This window comes from Pseudochaenichthys georgianus, chromosome 19 (assembly GCF_902827115.2).
Source record: "Pseudochaenichthys georgianus chromosome 19, fPseGeo1.2, whole genome shotgun sequence".
Classification (NCBI taxonomy): domain Eukaryota; kingdom Metazoa; phylum Chordata; class Actinopteri; order Perciformes; family Channichthyidae; genus Pseudochaenichthys; species Pseudochaenichthys georgianus.
In genome coordinates this window covers 10,596,531-10,617,332 of record NC_047521.1, presented here as the reverse complement: position 1 = coordinate 10,617,332, position 20,802 = coordinate 10,596,531, and the positions used below count along the sequence as shown (strand labels likewise).

Here is a 20,802-nt window from a genome sequence, read left to right as displayed (position 1 = left end):
TCCTCAGGGGACATCACGTCCTTGTGACGACCACAATATCGTATATTAACCGCCAAGGGGGTTTGCGTTCTCCGTTAGGCGTGGATGCACTCGCGCACAATTGGCCCCCGGGCCTTCTGTACGCGTTCCCACCCCTGGCTCTGATACCTCCAACTCTGGCCAGAGTGAGAGAGCAACGCCACACACTTATTCTGATAGCTCCGCACTGGCCAGCTATGTACTGGCTAGCGGAGATATATCTGCTGCTGTGCGGGCAGCCATGGCAGCTCCCACTATGCAGGAACATACTGTCCCAAGCAGGGGGGGCGATCTTTCACCCACACCCAGAGCGCTTGGCTCTATGAGCCTGGCCCGTGAGTGGTACAATCTGAATACAGTGTGACATGAAGCTGACCCTGGCAGCTGCCAAGCGAGCCAGTGGCACTCATGCGCTATCTGTATAGTCTTCAGGCACTCGGTTCGCCCCAGGGCAAACAGAGTGTGGTTGAAGCCCAACCCTGCCTTTATTTTAAGGCGGTTGGTTCAGGTACCATATTTGACATTGAGGCATCCTCCCCGCCACTGTATTCCTCCGGGGAACAGCGGCCGGATTTGCCGTGTCCAGCCCGTGCTTTGCGCACGTACAGGGACGGATCAAGGGTGCTTCGTCATAATGACCAAACCCCTTGTGTCCTGGGCTAACCCTTATAAGGGCAAGCCTGTTACTAAGCAACGGCTCTCCCACTGGTTTGTGGAAGCAATTGCTTTGGGGCCCATACGAGTCAGAGTTCGCAGGCACCCTCGGGTCCGCGAACTCTTTTGACTCAGGGTCTGGCTGCATCCTGGGCTCTGTCCAGGATGTCTCCCATCCAAGACATTGGTGCAAGCGGCGAGCTGGTCCTCGCCGCTCACTTTTGTCCGCCTCTTAACAGTCTGGACGTTCTACTCCCAGTGTGACTCAAGCAGTGCTGGGCACCTGGTTGAGTCAGAGCCCTACCTGTTAAAGTTCTGGTTGGTTTGGTAATTTTCGAGAGAGGCTCGTCTGGCAATACGGGAGCTACAATTTCCCATAGTGAGACATCGAACGGAGTGTTATGAATGAGAACTATAGGTTACTTACGTAACCCCAGCCTCAGTGTAACATGAAGTGAGATGTCTCACCAGACGGCCCTCCTTGCTATGGTGAAGCGAGAAGTGGTGCTTATTTTGAATGACGCATGCGGTGTGGCGCAAGCTACTTATAGGGGGTGAATTCCCTGACGCTGACGTCAAGATCACCAGCCAATCAGGATTGGCGTAATGAGATTGATGCTTCTGTTTGCTCCGCGATGAGGCGCATCCCATAGTGAGACATCTCACTTCATGTTACTCTGAGGACTGGGGTTACGTAAGTAACCTATAGTTCTCAACTGGTGGGTCGCGGACCCGTTTCGAGTGGGCCGCAGATGTGTGAGTGAAGAAAAAATAAATAGAATTCTTTCTTTTTAAATCATTTTTTTTTTTGAGAAAAAAAAGTCAAACTTTTATTTTGAAGGCCCGATTTTCTAATGCTGTGCATGCAATAGGCATTGGACCTCTTTGCTGATGTTTTTTCGAGTCTTCTGGCCAATCAGAATCAAGATTGTTGCCGGAGAATAACTTTGCGGTAGAACTATTCTTTATACATCCATGGGTACAACTTCAGATACAAATGAACACCTAATGAAATATGACCCCCCGGTTTGATGATTGACAGGTCACAGAACAATGGGGGCTATCTACCCTTACCCACAATTTAAGGTAATTCACACGTCTTTGCTCTTCTCTCTGTGTGGAGCAGCAAGTTCAGCTGTCAGAACAAAGTGAAAAACAAACAATGGCATCAAATATTATTAATATGTCGGGTAGTAATCGATGTATTTATTTTCTTCTCAGAGTGTACTGTACCAGAATGCGTAGTTTATAAGTTAGTATTTCAAAAAATCTCCTGGGAGAGAATCCCCCCAGACCCCCCTTCTGGGGTTAAGTTTTCAGCATGTGTGCCTTTTTATGTTATACAGTTCAGCTTTGATTCCATCATCTCATTAAACCTTTTTTAAAGCATACTTTAGTTCTGTGAAGGGATATATGCACTGGACTTCACTTTAATTAATATTGTATGCTGAAAAGCGTATATATTACAGCACAATTTGTTGTTGAATAGATTTGATTGGTTCAACATTTCGGGTCGCGATTTATTGACAAAGGAAAAAGTGGGTCCCGAGGCCTGACCAGTTGAGAACCACTGATGTAGATGATGTCACTGTGAGGTAGCCATTGGTGTGTGGACTACCTTTCAAAGTCTTGAGTTTTTCATTCTGACTGTCACCATCTTGGTTATTGGCCATTGCCATCTAGCAAACAGAAGTATCATGGCAGACTGGAGCTATAGTCGAATACACCAAATAAACTTCCAATGGGTTGAAGTTCTAAGACTAAAAAAGACCCAAACCGTAAAACGCTATATTGGTGACACTTCAACAACAAGGTACATCAAACCATACCCTGCTTCATTTTCTATTTGCTCTAAAGGGGAATATAATTCACAGAAGGATCTTTATGCTTTATTGAAAAAGATTTAAACTAGTGTTTAAGACTATAAACTGGTCAATGAAAAGTATATTAAAGGTGGGGTAGGTACGTTTGAGAAACCGGCTCGAGATACACTTTTTGTTATATTCCATGGAATGTTCTTAACATCCCGATAGCAATGAATATCTTAAGTGCTTTGACAAAAAATCCATAAATTAATTTCATCTGTGGAAGCTGGCCCGGCTAAAGTAACTGGATGGCCTCCCTGCCTGTCAGCCTTCCATCTGTGCACAAACTTATCTTGTGCCCTCATTGGTCATGTGCGTATTTGTGTGTGTTGGAGGAGGGGCTCTGTAAGGAAGTGGCAGATTTTTTTCGGCTGAGTATTTTCAAATTCTAGCGCACTCGAGCTGGTTTCTCCAAAATGACCTTCCCCACCTTTAAGGGAATTAATCAAGTTAAAAATAGGGTCATTTTTCCCTAGACTTCTACAAAATCTGTCTTCTTACCTTACTTCTCTTTTTACCCGCCCTGCTGGCTATTGGACAGAATGCAAGTTAAGGCACTTTGGCATTAGCTTAAATAACACATTTATTACAGCAACCTCAGGGATTCTATATGAATATTATAGACATGTTGTGAAAAAGTGATATGCACAAACAGGTTTTTAGAGAGGAAAGAATGAAGAAAAATCAAAGTATAAAATAGATGGATTAAAGCAGCAGTGTTGCTCCGGGTTGTTGTAGTGGCAGCCTTTTAGTGTTTCGAGGATTTCATCTCCCAACCGACCAAAAATATCCTACCTCATTTTTAAGTCTTTCATTTCCTCTCTCCCTCCTTTCTTTCCTTTCTTCCTCACCTCCCCCACTATCTCAACTATGTGTCTGTTTATAACAAAAAGAGAGTAATAAGAGACTTTAATGAAGAAGAAAAGACACGTGAAGGAAATGAATGAAGGAAGTAAACAAGTTAAACAAGACTAAAAAGACACTTATACTGTGTTGGTGTAAGACAACCATCTCTGTGCTGTAATGGGAGAAGTCTGGGTGTGGTTAGAGCACTGGGACTTTATAGTTAGAGAGAATGAGATGGAAAAAAAGGACACAGAGGAAAATGAAGTCATAGGATTGAGCCAGAAACCTCAAAGTGAAGCGAGGAGGGAGGGAGGGGGCAGAGTGTATAACGTTGGCAAGAGAGGAGTAAGTTGTACATAAAAGTATCTATTTCAGTGCAGCATACTCAGTCTTTTTTTACAGCTTAAAATCCAGTTAATTATTTCCACACATGCTTGTGTAGTTTATATGCAGACAAGTGAAGAAGAAGAAAAAAGGGAAGGAAAGAGGGGGAACAAGCAAAGAAAGTCCCACTTTGTACTGTATGTTCCACTCGGTGCTCCACACTTATCCTCCACCAGCTCAGCAAAACCTGCATGGGAACCCACACAAACTGTTTTTGGAGTATTTTTAAACTTAACATGTTTATATTTGTTATTAAATTCCTGTGTTTTTAGAATGGTTTCACCCCCCTGCACATTGCCTGTAAGAAAAACAGAGTCAAGGTGATGGAGCTACTTCTGAAGCATGGAGCGTCGATACAGGCAGTCACTGAGGTACGTGTGTGTGTGTGTGTGTGTGTGTGTGTGTGTGTGTGTGTGTGTGTGTGTGTGTGTGTGTGTGTGTGTGTGTGTGTGTGTGTGTGTGTGTGTGTGTGTGTGTGTGTGTGTGGTGTGTGTGTGTGTGTGTGTGTGTGTGTGTGTGTGTGTGTGTGTGTGTGTGTGTGTGTGTGTGTGTGTGTGTGTGTGTGTGTGTGTGTGTGTGTGTGTGTGTCATTAAAACATAATGACATCAGAATCATATTAAATACAGTTGTCTCCACAGTGGTGTAACGTAACCAAGTATACTTACTGCATTTAAGTACATCATACTATGTAGATTGTACTCAAACACATTACTACTCTATACTCTGAAACTGTATCTCCTATTTAACATTTCTGCTTGATTTTAGAACAGTAAATTCTGTTGTTATTTCCATTCATTTCTCCCTTGCTCTGTGTGTTTCTTCGCTCTACAGTCCGGTTTGACTCCAATCCATGTTGCAGCGTTTATGGGACATGACAACATCGTGCACCAGCTGATCAACCACGGGGCTTCACCAAACACAAGCAATGTGGTAAGTTCTTCCTTCTTCTTTTATCCTTCTTTGTCCTCCCAGTTGCCATATGTACAGTTTCTCTTCTATGATAGGCAGTGGTTTAAATGAGTTATATTTACTACGGAGCCTCATAAATTGCCAATCTCATTGTGTATCTATCAGACTTTTCTGTTCGGGTTCAAATGTTAGGTTCACAGTTGTTTTCATCACGATTGACTTAAAAGCTCAACAGCAGTTACAGGCTAACTGGTGAACATAGTCGAGCATTTAGCTGCAAATGAGTGGGTGGAGACCAAAAATAGAGCTAAAATAGAGTGTGAAAATGTCCTTCATTTGTCAAGTGGCCACAATCACTGCTTCAAATGACTGATGATAACTTTTGACACTCAAAAAGGGATGATATGCGTATAAGAACTGAAATGAAAAGTTAAAACAATATATTGCATTGTTCCCCTGGATCCTTGAAATTCTACAATGTTTGGTAATTTGAGGCCTGGAAATATTTTGTGCGATAATAGAGATTAAACCTTTATAAATGTATACAATACTTCAACAAGCATTAACAACAGAAAAGCAATATTTCAATATGCTCTTTTCTCATCCACTGCTGCTGTATTTTACAGTAGTAGAGCATGCTAATTAGGATAAAAAACAAATCTGTATGAAGTCTAACTATTTATCGTGTCCCAAACTATGCCATGTTGCATCCTTGAACTTAAGGGAATTGTACCTGGAAAGTCCTTGGCTTGGGGGATCCCTGATAATGAAACATAGAAAGCACAGTCATTGGAACAGACAACGTACTTCAGGAGGGAGGAGAGGAAGTCTATTAATGCCATGTGTATGTAACCAGAGGACCTCTCATTCTCATACTCAATAAACACTTTTTGATGTGAGCTGGAAACTCTAACTACCGACCCTGTTGACTAATTGAAAGAACAAAAGAGAGACAGAAGAGAAGGAGATAGGGAGAGGAAGAGTTGAAAGAGACAAAGTGGGTAATGAGCAAACAGAGAGGGGAAAGAGTTCTGCATGCTCAACTCTTCAACCCCAAGAATTTGGTCGCCCACGCCGTGTCTGTGGCCAGGTTACCGTAGAAACGGAGCATTATGGGACGTCATTATGGAGGGTTGGGTGTGGAGAGGAAGGGGGCTCTCTCTCTCCCTCTTTCTGCCTCCCATCTTAACATAAGGAGAGTTTTTATGGATTAGAATATTCAAACTTGGGAATAACTATCATTTCCTTTTTTTCTTGTGTGTGTTGCAGAGGGGGGAGACAGCGCTCCACATGGCAGCGAGGGCCGGACAGTCTAATGTGGTCAAATATCTGATCCAGAATGGAGCACGGGTCGATGCCAAGGCCAAGGTAGTACTCATGTGACTTCAGAAAACTAATGTTCCTTTTAAACAAAATGTAGTTTTGATGAGCTTTACTAACTGTTTCCATACTTTAGTCTTCCGCTCCTCTGCGTTTTAGAGGCACATTGTAGTTTTTCCTTTATTTGACCTTTTATGTTACTAAATATTATAGGCTAGAGACCTTCTTTTTTAATAAAGGGCTGGTTTCAGGCTGCCCTTAAACGCCCTCCTGGGTCCTACATTTGATGGTACTTTGTTATTGTATTTCATTTTATTTGACTCAATTTATTTGTATTTTACATTCTATCCTGTAATGTTATTATATTCCTGTATACATTTTATCTTTTTAATTAGTTTGTTGATCTGTAAAGCCAACTAACACATTGTGTTTGTTGTCACCAGGACGACCAGACACCGCTGCACATCTCAAGCCGTCTTGGTAAGCCAGACATCGTCCACCAGCTGCTGACAAACGGAGCTTTCCCAGATGCCATCACCAGCTCTGGATACACTCCTTTACACCTGGCTGCCAGGGAGGGACACAAAGACATCGCTACAGCGCTGCTGGACCAAGGAGCCAGTCTGGGAATCATTACCAAGGTAAGTCTGATTTGTGGGGATGCATACGTCTTGGATATTGGTTATTTTGATAGGTTGATAAGAAGTTACATGACCAAGTTACATTGATTTGCTCGAAGAAGTAGACCAAGAGGATTACTGTTACCTCTGCTCACATACTGTACACGGACACACTGACAAGACACATGCAGGTCCAAAAAAGAACTTGGATTGAAGACCATAGGATTTAGTTGACTTTCTGCCACTAAGTGAGTGTCAAAGTAACTTTTCCAGAGCTTAAAAAGCCTTTGTGCATCATTCATTTCCTCACATCCATTTAAACCGCAACAGAGCACATGATGGCCACAGTTTTGACTTTTTTGATCACAATTGGAGGTTTGTGATGGTCAAAGTTTCTTAAGGGTACAATATTTACGTTTTCTGCATTAAAGTTTCTTCTATGACTAGACATATTTTTTCAATTTTGTTACGGTTGTAAACTGACACTGAAATTTGAAACGTTTCCAACAATTTATAAATCTAGATAAATCTTTGATTCTTTTGGTCACCTTTAATGGTGATGTATGTATTGTGCATGACTCTGATTGGTTGTCTGTACGTTGTCCAGTTTTAAGACACTTTTACATCATCAGAAATCTGGATGTTAAGCTATCAGAAAAACTAATAAAAAAAACACTCAAAATAGAAAAAAATGAATCACTGAAAAGTAACATAAATACACGTTGACAGTGAAAGATAAAATCTGTAGACTAACAAATAAACACAATGAAGGGCATTAAACGGGAGAACAACGGCCCAAGCTACTTTATCACTGCTTATTTTGTTATTGTTATGATACAAACACCCCTAGTGGCAGAAATGTAATATTATGATATTCAGGGTCTTTAAACTAGGAAGCCTGGATTCTGTCAAGTCCCATTAACGATGTGTCCCCTCGTTCAACATGCCCATGTGCACACTCACACAGAGCCAGTTCTATCTGGACAGAGTGTGTTCATGGTTCCGCATTGCCTCATGGCCCAGGAATCTGATGTAACACTCGTTTCCACACCCTAGGCCCTTATTCAGTTTCATCATTTTCAAGCACCAAATAATCAGTTCCTCATGTAATGTCATGACATAACCTTGCAAATGACTCAATTATAAGTAGTCAAACCCATATGGCTCAGTGGCTATTAACTGAAGTGTTTTAACAAGAATTGTAAAAATTGGATCAGAGTTTGTGATACATTTGGTTTAACATTCTTGTCATTTCGTTGTGTCTCTGCAGAAGGGCTTCACTCCGTTGCATGTGGCTGCAAAGTACGGAAAGATCGAAGTCGCCAACCTGCTGCTGCAGAAAAACGCTCCGGCTGATGCTGCTGGGAAGGTAACGCATTTTGAAGCACTGGTATGAGAGAGAATGATGCTTTAAGAGCACAAAAAGAGCTCCCACATAAAAAAAAAACCTACAGTAAATATGTTTTATAATATTATGCAACTCACATGTGTATAAATTAGCTGCCTTCATGTTTGTTTTGTAGCTCCACTCAAAGCTTTCACATTTTTCTCCTCATCACTGCACAATACTGTATGTTTATCACGTTCTAACAATCTTTGTGTGTGTACGCTCAGAGTGGACTAACTCCACTGCATGTGGCAGCACACTATGATAACCAGAAGGTGGCGCTGCTCTTGCTCAACCAGGGAGCTTCACCGCACGCCGCTGCAAAGGTAAGAGCCAGTCAAAGTGCGCCACATCGAATGTTCATTAATGCATTGAAGCACCAAAACCTCTCTCTCACTCTCTTTGGCTCTGGATGAAAGCAGGCTGACCTAGTTTCAGTCGCCCACATGCAATTACACCATGCACTATAGCTGAGCGTTGCATTGTGATTGGCTGGCTGGAATCCCCTCTTCACTCCAACAGCATCCATCTAGAGAGGGCTGCCACTGAAATTAGCTAGGCCCCAATCACTTTTACGCACATAGTCAGGGTTCTCAGGCAATCCCTGGACATACAATGACGTTAGTGATTATTTTATTAGACACAATTTATACTTTACTTTAGGTCCTGGACATAGGCTGTAATTATATGTGCTTAACATATCATTATACACCACTTAGTAATAAATAGTCTAAGAGGATAAAGCCGTCTCTATCAGTTAAAGTATAACAGCTGCAAAATGTAGACATAAATATAATTCATTTGCAATATATGGCTATATCATGAACTTGATGTTGAATTAGCTGAGTTGAGAAAAAAACATATTTACAGTTGTCAAACAAAAAACTTTGACAGAATCAACCACACTGTCATGTCAGTATGAAGCTACGGTAAGCAGCATGTTAGCGTAGCTTAGCTTAGCATTAAGACCGAAAACTAGCGCAGTAACTTCTTTGACTTTCTATCAATTTAAGTTTGATTCAGAAGGTTACCGCTCCCCTACAAAAATATAGCCTGTCACATAATTCTCTTTAAAACCGAATCTTAATGTTTTTGCACAGATAAGAAGAAAAAAATATTATATATGTTAGCTTCAGTGGCGCTGGTAGATGTAAACTTTGAACAGAGCCATGCTGGGTGTTTCTTGTGCTAACCTAAGCTAAATAGGTCCTTTGGTTGATATATATGACAAATATGAGTCATATATATTATTATCAGCATCAAATATTAGACCCTCCAGAAAAACGCCAGCAAAAATCCTTGATTATGCGATTAAACATGCGGGGGTTTTATGTGATTTTATGCGGTGAAATTGCGGGAAGTTGCGAAATATGCTGAATATGCATAAAGAATTTTTTTTTGTTATATTGGGCTGTCTTATTTATTCTCTCTCACTGCCACTAACGTTAAACCCCTTTACTATTCAATTAAACACATTCAATGTTTATTTATTGTAAAAGAAATTGGGCTATTTTAATCACACTCTCTCTCATACACACACACACACACACACACACACACACACACACACACACACTTCTCCGCCTCATTCTGTTTTCATTTACTCGTTCGTTATCTGACCAGCTCCAATCTTGCAGGCTACTCACCTCGTTTCTTGTAGCCCTCGAAAGGGTTTTGGAGGTTGATTCCTCGGTGAACGTGAGTTGTTTGGCTTTCTTGTCCGCAGCAGCAGAAAGCATTTTCGAATGTTTGAATGAATCAAAGTGGGTCGTCACCGTCGATTTTCTCTTATGCTCCAACACACAGTTGCACGGGGTGCAGAATAGTTTCCCCCCACTTTCGTGCAAGACATCGGGGTACTGCTTTGCCCGGTCTTTAGCAGAGATGTTCGTCGGTAAATGAGATGGATTAGATTTTTTCATCTTGGTGTTTTCTCTCTCGTGAGAGTTCCACACGTTCACTCTACGGTGTTGTTTACCTTCTGTGATGCGCAAACTGATGACGTCGCATCATCATCATCATCATCATCACTACTTCACGGAAAATGTGGAAAAATGCGGGGATTATGCGGCCTTTTGATAAATATGCGGCCTTTTAAAAATCTGCGCCATTTAGCTGATTATGCGGTAAATTCTGCGATCGCAGAATCGCGTTTTTCTGGAGGGTCTAAAATATTTTGTATTTTCTCTAAATTGATTTGTATTAGATTTGAGCTATATGTAAGTGAATGATGGCAGTGTAAGAAACAAAGAAAATAACTCTCTTCTCTGTACCCAGAATGGTTACACACCACTCCACATTGCCGCTAAGAAGAATCAGATGGAGATTACCACCACCTTGCTGGAGTACGGTGCCTCCACCAACACAGTGACCCGCCAGGGCATCACTCCTCTGCACCTCGCCTCACAGGAAGGCAACGTGGACATAGTGACGCTGCTGCTGGCCCGAGACGCTCCGATCAATATGGGCAATAAGGTACGAGAACTGAGTAGAAAAACATTCATCTGATTACGTGGACTGTTTCCTTGTGTATCCGTTTTTCAAACTCTCCGTCTCCCTCTGTCTACATATTGAGCTCTGTTTATTTGCGCTATCCCTATATTTGATTCATATTTATCCCTCTATCCTCAGTCCGGTCTGACCCCACTCCACCTGGCTGCCCAGGAGGATAAAGTCAACGTTGCTGAGGTGTTAGTCAACCAGGGAGCTACTCTAGACCCTGAGACTAAGGTATGAGTGTCTTGTTGTCTTCATGGTTTAACACTTTAGTCAAGAAAAAACTAAATAGTCACTGCTTCCCTAATGTGAGGATTAGATGCTAGTCACTGTAATTGAATTTATTTTGGTTTTGGACTGTGGATATTTTGACAGACCCTTGTCAATTGGAAAACACTTCAGTTTTGATATGAAATGTCTCCAAGGCCCTGCAGGGATCAAAGTTATCCATTTCATAAAGTGTAATGAAACACATTTCAAGCAGAGCAATAAGGGACAATTACAACACCAATGATTGGTGTTGCTTTCTTTGCTAATCCCCAAATGATTTTCTCCGTCATCAGCTGGGATACACTCCGCTCCATGTGGCCTGTCACTATGGCAACGTGAAGATGGTCAACTTCCTGCTGAAAAATCAGGCGAAGGTCAACGCTAAGACCAAGGTAAACATTCAGTGCACATATTTCCTTTATTTCTTTGTGCCTTAGAGATCTTAACACATTTTCAGAAATATTCGATGTGTGTCACTGATAGTGTATGTCAGTGGGTGTAGAGTACATTTAAAAGGGTATTTTGTTGGCAGTGTTCTTTGACTCTAACTGTGTCTGTTTTCTCTCCTTTGCAGAACGGTTACACACCTCTCCATCAGGCTTCACAGCAGGGACACACACACATCATCAACCTGCTGCTTCATCACGGCGCATCGCCCAACGAACTCACAGCTGTTAGTACACACTGACTCAGACAAATATTATACAAAACATTACAAATATCTTGACTTTGTAGATCTGCACTGTATCCAGATACTAACTGAAGAACAAAATACTCATCTCCACACATTGAGTACCTTATGATGTTTAAGGGTTTATTGTACACAACAAGTACTGAATAGTTTGGATTTTCTATTATCGTTCAAAATCAATAAGTCACTAATTTTCCTTTTTTGATGTCCAGAATGGGAACAGCGCTCTGTCCATTGCAAAGAGGCTCGGCTACATCTCTGTCGTTGACACGCTCAAAGTAGTCACAGAGGAAACTCTCACCACGCAGGTGTGTATGTGTTTTAACAGTAACTGCAATGTATAGTTTGGTTATATAAGTGTGTTATATAGGTTTTTGTGCATATAAACGGTCTGCAAAGAGGGAGTTTCTCTCTTCCCTGAAACGCCTCCATGGGACTCCTTTGTTTACTTCTACATAGTGACATCACTCACACTTCTATTGGCTAGCGCTCCAACATATTGTACTAGGCTAAGGGGGCGAGACATCTCTAAGAGGTTGACCAATCACAACAGAGCCAGCCAGCTAACCAATCAGAGCAGACTGGGCTCTGGTTTCAGACAGAGGGTGAAAAGAGGTGCTGCAGCACAGGCAGTATGAGAAAAATAAAGAGCTTTTTGAACTTTAAAGCATAAACAGGTCACAGTAGAGACACTAAATACATATGTCAAACTTATAATAGGGCTCCTTTAACAGAGTGAACTCTCATATAAGGCCGTTATCAAAACGATATTATATTTGAGATGTATTCTTAGTTATTATGTTTTGCTCTTTAATTTGCTATTGCTTCGCTGTTACATAATCTTTTTACTGTGGAAAATACACACTAACTATTTTCCTCCTGGTCAATCTTGTCGGGTTTTTCAAACTCGCGTCATTGACACTCATGATTTCCTGCAATAGTGTTTGATGTTTACATGTAAAGCATACCATTGGCTCAAATGGTAACTTTCTTCCCTGGTCGGTTTTTAGTGTGAAATATCTGCAGGAAGTGTAAATGACATTGTTATGGTAACTTCACATCCATTAAAATAAGGGCAAAGGTGATGCAATTGAAACTAATGAATGAAAGCACTGTTATAAAGAAAAACTTTGTGATGCTCCTTTGTGTTTAATATACAAAAAAAGTAATTAAATAGTGCAAGAGACATAATGGTGCATTAAAGCTACTGCTTTCAATTATTGTATGAATGTACACCATATTGTGTTAATTGAACCTCCACATACATGTCCATATGAGTAATGACATTCATTTAAGGCTTTTCTGTAATAATTGACTGTGTTGGCGGTTGGGCCTCTGTTCGACAGACTGTTACAGAGAAGCACAAGATGAACGTTCCAGAGACCATGAACGAGGTGCTGGACATGTCCGATGACGATGGTAAGGATTCATTTTTATACCTTTTTGATGTCTGAATCGGTTTTACTTGAAATGCATCTAAACAGTTTTTCTCTGTACAACCTGATTTTAGTCGCAACATCAGGGAGAGACTGCCTACGTCTTTAAAATCTCACATCGAGTCATATTTGGCTTTTGGGATTTTAGTCCCGGTACTGGTTTCCCTACTGTTGTTATGGAAACATTTTGTTGTTGTTGTGGAGTTATTCAATAGAAATATGTTTTATTTTTTCCATCGTTAACATATTTTATTTTATTTGACATTCTAGCAACAATTATGATTCAAGCCTTTATTTAACCAGCCACTGGACATGAACTTTGTTTTGTTTTCTATTCTTTCTTTGCCTTTATTTTGTTATAATTTTTCCATATATTTTGGTTCCCTTATTCCTCTAACCCTTTCCTCCATCCCAATCACACAGTCTGTAAAGCCAATGTCCCCGAAATGATCATAGAGGACTATATATCTGATGTGGAAGAAGGTATTATTCATCTTTCTTCATTGTTTTGTTCTTTTAATCTTTACTTCCTTCATACCTCATTTTGCTTGTCAGTCCTTGGTTCTTTCCAATCTTTGGTTGCTCTTTTTTGTGATTTACATGTGCTTTATTCAATTGAAGCTAGTCAAATACCATGATATAATTGAGCTTTTTCATGTTATTTATTTACATCAAGGGAAATGTGCATGTGCGCTACACCCGACTGTATTGAGCTGCTGCTTCCCTCTTCCACTCTCTGATGCTGTTTTGTTGTTAAACCCTTCAGTGTTTTAATGCGTCGAAATGCAGGGAATATGCTATTTTATCCCCGTTGCCATACCAACTGTCTGCACATGGCGTTTTGGAGTGTGTGACAGATTTCTTTTCATGCCGTGGAGTAGACGGCACACACACACTCGATCCTTTGTCTTCGGAGGGCTTGTCAGCGACGCTTCCATTGTATTTTCACACATTTAGACCAAAGCAAACACGGTGTCAGCTGTGTGTGTGTGTGTGTGTGTGTGTGTGTGTGTGTGTGTGTGTGTGTGTGTGTGTGTGTGTGTGTGTGTGTGTGTGTGTGTGTGTGTGTGTGTGTGTGTGTGTGTGTGTGTGTGTGTGTGTGTGTGTGTGTGTGTGTGTGTGTGTGTGTGTGTGTGTGTGTGTGTGTGTGTGTGTGTGTGTGTGTGTGTGTGTGTGTGGGTGAAAAGCGGCTGAACTTGAACTTCTCACTGACTTTCCCTAATGAGAAGAAAAAAAACTATAAATTGATATAGTGAGATTTTCAATCAATAGCTGGTTTCAATGTTGCCCTCGGGTGTTTTTGCTAAAGCATTGATGGTAAAGAATGGTAGGCTTTCTGTCACCTTACGTGTTTCATGCCGTCCGCACATGTCAGTTTTTATGGCCTCTAAATGTCAACAGCCTGCAGAAATCACATTTCAGGGCTTCGAGACAACTTCTTCAGATCCCATTTACAATATATTTTGCAGTTATATATCTAACATAGATCTTTACATAGACTGTTCTTTGCAGGATCTCATAAAGTGTAGGCCTGTCCCATGATTTATCGCTATTTCCCTGAATATTTAGTGTGTTTTTCTAGTAACCCACACTTGGAGTAGATGAGTAGAAAGCAGAAAACCAAAAGAAAAGAGATAAAAGTGTGATGAATCGGACGAGTAAAGAAAGACGAGGAATAGAAGGAAAAGGGAAATATAAACAGGCACTCTGTAACTTCATTGGATAAGCATTTTAATGCAGCGTAATGTCTCCGTCAGTAATTTTCCTGCGTGCATGAATTAAAAAAGTGTAAATATATTTCGAAAATAATTCAAACAAATATGGTTCAAGGTTTATTTTTGCTTTATTTGAACAGAGATGGATGTTGGAAATATCTGCATCAGCTATTCCTGTAAGTCAAAAAGAGAGTGGTGTTGCTATAACTAACTCAAATAACCAGTTTGAAGTGGTGCAGCTGAACTTCATATGTATGTAATACGCACGTTTTGCCCTGAAACCAAATTCTTTGTGCGAGTTATTGTCTGTTGAGTTGCTTAAGCAGAGCAGCCATCTTTCATTTCTGATCTAAATATATCTATGAAGTGTAACTCTAGGCACACAAACACACACACATACAGAACACACACACCACACGTACTTTCCCAAGCTCACATACCAGCTGAGTAACAGCAATGATTAACATCTCCAATAACACACACACAGTTCTAAATCAGGACAGCCCACACACACTCTACAGTTTTTAAGAACTGCTTTCAAATGAGTTTTTTCCCCAAAGCTTCAAAGTTAATTTATATGTAGTGGAAATCTGAATCATATGATACTTAACTATTTTTAAGGCAATAACAGATTTGCCACATGTTGGTTTATATTTGATGCCAAGGTTTTTACTTATTCCAATAATTGATCGTTTGTGTAATGATATGTTTCCAGGGTTGCTTTCAGGCTAAGATCTAAAATTGGTCAGATGTTTTCATCTTTGACATTTCATATACTAAATATAACACTTGCAATTAGAAGAAAAATAGAAGAAAGATTGTTAGTAAGAAAGAAACCTACTCATTTGTCAAATGGCAACTGATTAATAGACTGTAACTAAGAACATTTGATATCAATAGAATTGGACTCGAGTCAGACTTAATAAAAAAAATAGTGCTTGAAAGGCAAAAATATTAAAGTTTCAATTTGATATAACTCTGGAAACCTTGAGTAATTAAATCTTAGTTGTGTTATAATCCTTGTAAAAAAGCAACAACTTTTAACTCATTTTTGGACATAAACAGACTCTCAATTTCCATAAAACAACTTGAGACTTGATATGATTTTTGAGGCCAGGTAACAAATTAGTGTAGTGAGTTTTTAAACTCGAAATTAGAAAGAATATATACATGAAAATCAAGAATTAAAGAATAATTTTTTTTAAGGGATATGTTTATATTATGTACATACTGTATGGCCAGTGAAGCGTATATATACAAAGCTTATATATGCAAGTATAGACACATCAACAACTGGCTCAATCCATCTTCATAAACCAATGTATACATACTAATAGACCTATATGCACTGTATATGTCTATGGTGCAAAGTTCAGTGTATTCTGCATCGTTGTAATGCTACCTTCAGATTGGTTGGTTTAAAAATGTTGGTCGTAACAGCAGTCTGTTTTCAGTTGATTCTCTTAATTTTATTATTTGACCATTTAGAAAAAACAGTCAAGCAGTTAGGTCAACCCCTGATGCAAAATCCAAGCAGAGTTACTGTCTGAGTTCCTGCAATCACTGCTTCCTCCTGAGGTGACAGAAGAACACAAGCTGTTAGACGTGGTAGTTGGCACACAGAAGCAGCAGCAGGTAGGATGAAGATATACTGTACATGGGAGCATAGAAGGCAAAGTATGTGTACCAGTTAGCCGATAGAAAGATAACCAAGCAGACAGACAGGTAGAGCAAGGAAGTGACAAACAAGATAAACAAAACAAAGCAACAAATAAAAGACAGGAGAGCAGGTATACTGTACTGCATAGGTAGAGAGTCACACACCCACTTACTATTTCTGTCCTGCAGTGAGCTCTAGGTGTCTGTCCCCCTCCACACACACACACACACACACACACACACACACACACACACACACACACACACACTGGATAATCCCAGAGCAGGGTGGGTAGGCGGGAGAAAGCCGATCTGTTTGTGTGAGCGCTGGGCTGTGAGAGAGAGAGACAGATAGTGTTTGTGTGAGTGAGTGTGTGCAGGAGATAGAGCGACTGAAAGTTAAAGGTAGTCTGTGAAAAAAGTGAGTTCAGGGTGCAAGTCCTGCAAACTGGACTCCTGGCTGAATGAAGTGCTTCAAAGCAGGAGGTGAGTTTTCGGCTGACATGAGAATAGGCTGGAATGTAGCCAGTTGGGGTCTGTTATGGAGAAAGTGCAGGGAGGGGGAGGGGTGCTGGAGCAGCAGGGGATGAAGGGACAGGAGGGTGAGGCGGGGGTCTCCGGAGCTTTGTGGTTTGTTGGAATGCCTTCCTTTTCTTTCTCTTTTCGTCCCTCCGCCTGTATGCACTTGTTCCCCTCTCCCACTGTGTAACTCCTCCTCTGCTGCCTTCTCTGTTTCTACTGTGCGGTTCATCAGTACTACAGTAACTCTGAGAGGACTACCATGCTGCTCTCTGTTTCCCTGCTCTAACGTATGTTTTAACAGCTTTCTTCTATGGCTTGAGTGATTTGTTTGCTGTGATGACATGGACTTCTGTTGTGGGTATTTGTATTAAGAGGAACATTCATTACATAAATGTGTGGTTAGTCACTTTACTCAGACATAGAGATGTCAACCTGCTTGTATTGCTTTTATTGTTAATGCTAGAGCAGTTCATTGACTTGCAAAGTAATCGATGGAAAGCAAAATAATCACCAACTATTTTGATATTGATTTTTCTTGGGTTGATGTCAGATATACTGGGTTTTTCACTCAAATAGGGAGATTTCATGCTTTTCTCTTTTTTAAATGATAATAAAGTGACTATATTTTGGTTTTGGACTGACAACACAAGACTTTTAAAGACATCACCACAGATCTTTTTAAACTAGGATGGACCATTGTCTGGCTTTTTATAAACCATATGATTAATTGATATAATAACCGGCAGATTAATTGACATTGAAAATTGTCATTAGTTGCAGCCCTAGTTAACTCACTAGAATAACCTGAGAGGAAAAGTTACTGACAGCAGCACGATTTATTGTTTGCAAGCTTTACTGTTAACATTTGTTTGTCATCTGGGGACTGAGACAAAAAGCCTTTAGTGACAGCACAGACTTTTGTTTTGTGTGTGTGTTGGACCGCAGCTGACCTGGAAAACGGCCTCCGGGGCAGAGGCTGCATTGATCTGTCTGTTTAAAAAGTGCTACTCTGTAATGGTCTGTGTGTGGACGGTAAAAACTAAAAACATATGAGTAGCCAATAAGTTCCATTTGCACTCACAGAATGTCCCACTCTAGCCAGTGCTAGGCTGCCACAGCTAAATGTGGATCGGTTTAATGAAACAGTCACAAGAAGATTATAGCTACTAAAAAGCCAGAGAATCAATTACGCTTACTTTCTGTAACCTTTCTTCGGCCCTGTGTGTTTTCAACCTGCAGGTGATGATGCAATGACGGGGGACACAGACAAATATCTAGCCCCCCAGGACCTGCGGGAGCTGGGGGACGACTCACTCCCACAGGAGGGCTACATGGGCTTCAGCGTTGGAGCGCGTTCACAGAGGTAAGACCCACTATGACCTTTCCCACAGTTAATAAACTATAGTGTGACTATGTCTATGTTTGCGAATGTACACGTATATCAGTTGCTATGACGTATAATAACAAATGACACGTGTATTGATGTTTCTGATGTGTATAGGCCCGGTCACAGCATTTTCACAACAAAGCTTATTTAATATAGCTTGCAGGGTTGACATTCATTGAACTCCGGCACTTTGAACGTTTGACCTTTTAGAGTGCATTAGTGATGACCTATTTCTGTTAACCAACCGGGAAGTTAGCATCGCCCTGGTTCCCTTCACAAAAAAAACAATCGGTTTCCCTTCATTCCCAGTTGGTTTGGATTATTGAAGAGAATGAGCTCTGTGGCAAACAAAGGTTAATGATATGTACAAGTTGTGTCCAGCAAGATAATCACCAGACCTATAGATAGTGGTGGTCTAATGGAGAGTGAGGTTGGCTGAAGATCGGAAGGTTGTGAGTTCAAATCCCGCCAGGAACACCACCACTAGTGTGCCCTTGAGTAAGGCACTTAGCCCTTATTTACTCCAGTGAGAATGTCCCTGTAATTGGTAATTGTAAGTCGCTTTGGATAAAAGCATCAGCTAAATGAAATGTAATGTAATTAACAACACTTTTCAGATTCTGCTATCTGAAGAAGCAAATGGCTAAGGCTTGGCTATAAACTAACTTCACCTAGTTACATGTCCTCAACGTCACCATCACTTAGCTAAAGGTGGATTTGTTTTTGGCGGGATGACATTTAATGTCCTAGACCAGGGGTTCCCAAACTTTGCCATGCCAAGGACCACCATATAGCATTATCGTCTGGCGGGGACCCCCCTGTTGCAATTTATTTTTTAAATGATAATATTATGATGGAAAATATGACAAATTAATCATACAGCTTAATACATTTTCTTAATATATATTTGTATTAATAATTAATAATCAGTTATTCTTCAAATTTTTTTTGTATTTATCTTTTGTTTGTCATTCATTACATTGATTGTGTCTTCTGTTATAAACATTCTTAACACAATATTAAACAGTAATATCAACAGTAAACATATTTTAAAGCATTTTTAAAGTGATTTCCTTCTTTATAATATTATATAATTTTGAACAGTAATATGAACAATTAACATATATTTTTAGCATTTTTGAAAGCTATTTATAATATATAATATTCAACAGTAATATTAACAATAAACATATTTATATTCATATATATAAACGACAATATTTGCTACATCCGTGCTCTCATCCAGCTGCAGAGCGAAATATTCACTAGCTCTCACTTGCTCCAAAAGCTGAGCAGATACTCAGTTTCACTCTCAGTAGCGGCAGCTCGATTCTGATTGGCTTGAAGGGCGGTCGTGTGATTTAAAATATTAATAAATAAAAAATATTAAAAGATTGGCATCAAAGAACACATAGATTGATAGATATGCAGTTATTAATAACATCTAAAATTAAAAATTAAAAAAGAAATGTAACTTTAAAAAAAGAAAAAAAGATTCCCCTTTCCCTCAAACTTTGCGTGACCCCCCTGGCGGCCCCCCGGGGGGTCGGGGCCCCCACTTTGAAAAACACTGTCCTAGACAACAACCGTATTCTCATTCAGCCACTAGTTTGCAAGCTTTAAAATTGCAATGCTCATGAGTAGGGTATTTACTGACTTGAAAAATTACGTATTGAGATTGGGTTAACAACAAAACTTGTTTCAGTCATCAAAAACTTCAATACGAGGGAACCCAAAGTTCAAACATGTTGACTCATCTCCATGTTTTAGGACTTATTCCTGCAGTACCCTTTAGCAATGTATTTTGACAATGGTAGGAATCAAAGAGCCAGATAATCCAAAATGAAGGGGAACTATTGTTAGCTGCTACTCTAACAGGAAGTGTCTGGGCTAATAGAAATTGTCTTTTTATGTATTGTAGTGATATGCTAGATATTTTCACCATTTAGTTTATAGTTACTACACTGTACCAAGGTATAGCAATGCATTTGATAGATACACTCAGCTTAGATGTGCTAAAGACTTTTTTTTCAAAGTTTATTGGACTTGTTTCTCAGTGGTATTGTAGGAGCTCCTTTTTTCTTCTCGTATTGTACAGAAGAAGTAAGGCTTTACATTATTCTGACCCGGCACAAAGACTTTCCTCTCACCAGTGGGAGGTTATAGTTTGCTTTCTGTGGCTGTTGAACTTTCTCGCTCACACAAAACTATTGACGTTTGTGCAACCCCGCTGAAGAGGGAGGGGTTATTGAATATCTGAACAGTGACACACACACGGACACTGAGCCACAGGAAATGAGAAACATGTTCGATTTCATGGCACTTAGCCCCAGGTTACAATAAAACACACTGTGGGTTGGGGGGGGGGGGGGGGGGTGGTGTGTGTGTGTGTGTGTGAGTGTGTGTGTGTGTGTGTGTGTGTGTGTGTGAGTGTGTGTGTGTGTGTGTGTGTGTGTGTGTGTGTGTGTGTGTGTGTGTGTGTGTGTGTGTGTGTGTGTGTGTGTGTGTGTGTGTGTGTGTGTGTGGTGTGTGTGTGTGTGTGTGTGTGTGTGTGTGTGTGTGTGTGTGTGTGTGTGTGTGTGTGTGTGTGTGTGTGTGTGTGTGTGTGTGTGTGTGTGTGTG

The 20,802-nt window shown here is 40.4% G+C and overlaps 1 protein-coding gene across 1 annotated transcript in view; it reads left to right on the top strand.

The window, feature by feature from the left end:
* LOC117464691 (ankyrin-3-like) overlaps positions 1 to 20,802 on the top strand; it is a 118,795-nt gene that overhangs the window by 49,052 nt on the left and 48,941 nt on the right. The window contains 13 exon segments of the mRNA XM_034107264.2: positions 4,040 to 4,138; positions 4,600 to 4,698; positions 5,947 to 6,045; positions 6,441 to 6,638; positions 7,888 to 7,986; positions 8,232 to 8,330; positions 10,282 to 10,479; positions 10,636 to 10,734; positions 11,064 to 11,162; positions 11,345 to 11,443; positions 11,674 to 11,769; positions 12,808 to 12,880; positions 18,033 to 18,156. Coding sequence (XP_033963155.1) covers positions 4,040 to 4,138; positions 4,600 to 4,698; positions 5,947 to 6,045; positions 6,441 to 6,638; positions 7,888 to 7,986; positions 8,232 to 8,330; positions 10,282 to 10,479; positions 10,636 to 10,734; positions 11,064 to 11,162; positions 11,345 to 11,443; positions 11,674 to 11,769; positions 12,808 to 12,880; positions 18,033 to 18,156 — 1,481 coding nt within the window.